The 2,487-nt window shown below is 37.2% G+C and overlaps 1 protein-coding gene across 1 annotated transcript; it reads left to right on the top strand.

Annotated features, from left to right (window-relative positions):
* Window positions 1–7: 7 nt before the first annotated feature.
* On the top strand, window positions 8–685 carry LOC103584215 (olfactory receptor 4C16-like; the record flags this gene model as incomplete). Its single annotated transcript, XM_008565302.1, has 1 exon — window positions 8–685. A coding segment is annotated over one exon (678 nt), but the record flags the coding sequence as incomplete, so codon positions are not given.
* Window positions 686–2,487: the final 1,802 nt, after the last annotated feature.

Below are 2,487 nucleotides of genomic sequence, written 5' to 3'. Positions count from 1 at the left end.
CCTTTTGAGAAAGACCACTATTTCTTTCACAGAATGCATGATCCAACTCTTTTCATCCCATTTCTTTGGCTGCCTGGAGATCTTCATCCTTATCCTCATGGCTGTTGACTGCTATGTGGCCATCTGTAAACCCCTGCACTACATGACCATCATGAGCCACCAAGTCTGTGGTGTGTTGGTGGCCGTGGCCTGGGTGGGCTCCTGTGTGCATTCTTTAGCTCAGATTTTTCTTGCCTTGAGTTTGCCTTTCGGTGGCCCCAGTGTAATCGATCACTATTTCTGTGACTTGCAGCCCTTGTTGAAACTTGCCTGTTCAGACACTTATGTGATCAACCTACTCCTGGTGTCCAATGGTGGTGCCATTTGCACAGTGAGTTTTGTCATGCTGATGTTCTCATATGTTGTCATCTTGCTTTCCCTGAGGAACCACAGTGCTGAAGGGAGGAGGAAAGCCTTGTCCACCTGCATCTCCCACATCATCGTGGTCATCTTGTTCTTTCGTCCATGTATATTTATATACACATGCCCTGCAACCACCTTTCCCATGGATAAGATGATAGCTGTATTTCATGCAAATGGGACACCTTTGCTCAACCCTCTGATTTATACACTGAGGAATGCAGAAGTGAAAAATGCCATGAGGAGGTTATGGAGCGAGAAACTGATCTCAGATGAGAGAAGATGAATGCAGGTTTAAAATCCTTCTTCATACTTTGAATTGACCTAGAAGAAGTCAGTACAGAATGTTATCTTTTTGTTGACAATTAAATGTAAATACATCTTGGGTGAATTTTTTTCTGAAAAGAGAATGTGAACACAAACACTGGTTAATGCTGAGTCATTGTTATGTAGAATAAGAGACAGCACAAAGTACAAAAAGGTTTGTAGGGCCCAGTGCCTTACATGATGTTCACTGCCGTGTCTCTGCCTCTGCTTAATGTCACTTATGGTTTTGATCTGTTGTTTTTTCTGCCCTTCTCCATGTTGATTTCTGGAGTTCTCTCCTAATAGTTATTCAAGTGTACACACATAGTTTATATCTGCAGCTTGATAGGTTTCTCCTCTTCCAAACTTTTTCCCTTATTAGACACTTTGGCCTCATCATGTCTTATCATCAACTTAGTTGATCTTCCTAACTCAGCAGAAAGCAGCAGTTTCAAATAATTGTGGAAACTTCATGTTGTAAGGGACAGTATATACGAAGGTACTTCAAAATTTTGTGGAAAAATAAAATCAAAAAATAATATGAATTTTTTTTTTGTCTTTTTTATTTTGTGACCAGTAAGGGGATTGCAACTCTTGGCTTGGTGTCGCCCGCACCGAACTCAGCCAGTGAGTGCACCAGCCATCCCTATATAGGATCTGAACCCACCTTGGGAGCACCGCTGCACTCCCAGCACTGCACTCTCACAAGTGAGCCACGGGCCGGCCCAATAATACGAATTTTTTTCATGAAATTTTTGAAGTACTCTTTATAACCTAGTTAATCTCTTTTCCAATTCTTTTGATTATACTCTGAAATTTTATCATGTGGTTACTGAGATCTTTCTAGAAAAGTAACAAATTGTGGAGAAAAAATTCGCTCCTCTGAAAGAGTCCTTGATTTTATGAAGGTTCTCACTGTTGGGGTTGTTTTCATATCATAGTCTTTCTTTAAAATTTACTTTTTGCTCCTAATTTGATCCCAGCTAAGTTTTGGGGTGCAGTAAAGTTTCTCTTGAATTATAACAATTCTAGTATTGTTTATAATATAGGTCTATTATATTTATAGCATAGATAGCTCAAATTAAGGTAGAGATATTTGTGTGGAGTAGAAACAAAGAATGCAGTTACTTGATGGTAGAAAATTTGAAAATATTAGCAGATACAACAAAGAATGTATAACTCAAAGGGATATTTTAAGGCTTTGAAAGAGATGTAGTTACATCACAGCTATAAATTATGCTAGGGAGTTTTCAATACAATCCAGAAGAGAGCAACTTGAATAGAGAAGATGGCAATGTTTAAATGAATAGTATATTTCTGCAATGCACTTTGTCACTATCCATCAACACCACAGTCTCTAATCACTAAAAATTTTTCTGATTTCAATTTGGTTTCTTATTTGTATTTTTCTATGTAGATAATTAAGTTTAAGGTTTTTTTTTTTATTTGGGACTTCCATTTATATTTATAAATTACTAAATTATGTTAAAGTTTCTGAGTTTATATATTTTTTACACCAGGAACATCTGACTTGTTTTACCTTGAGAAAATGATCATCTTTTTGTGTGTGTGTGTGAGAGGGAATAGAAGACTGTGAATTTCCACAATGATCTAGAGTGACATGCAAGCATCACGTTTTTTCACACTCTGTAAATTTCAAGTTGAAATCAGTCTTAAGTAGCTTATCATTGCACAGAAGGTGCAGTTTAGTTTTGCTATTGCAAGCGTCATCTATTAACTCAAGACAAGGAAAACATGAAAAGTGATTTATATTGAATTTAG

This window comes from Galeopterus variegatus, unplaced genomic scaffold, assembly GCF_000696425.1.
Source record: "Galeopterus variegatus unplaced genomic scaffold, G_variegatus-3.0.2 Scaffold47066, whole genome shotgun sequence".
Classification (NCBI taxonomy): Eukaryota; Metazoa; Chordata; class Mammalia; order Dermoptera; family Cynocephalidae; genus Galeopterus; species Galeopterus variegatus.
The sequence above is the reverse complement of the archived record's forward strand: the minus strand, read 5'-3'. Positions and strand labels throughout refer to the sequence as shown.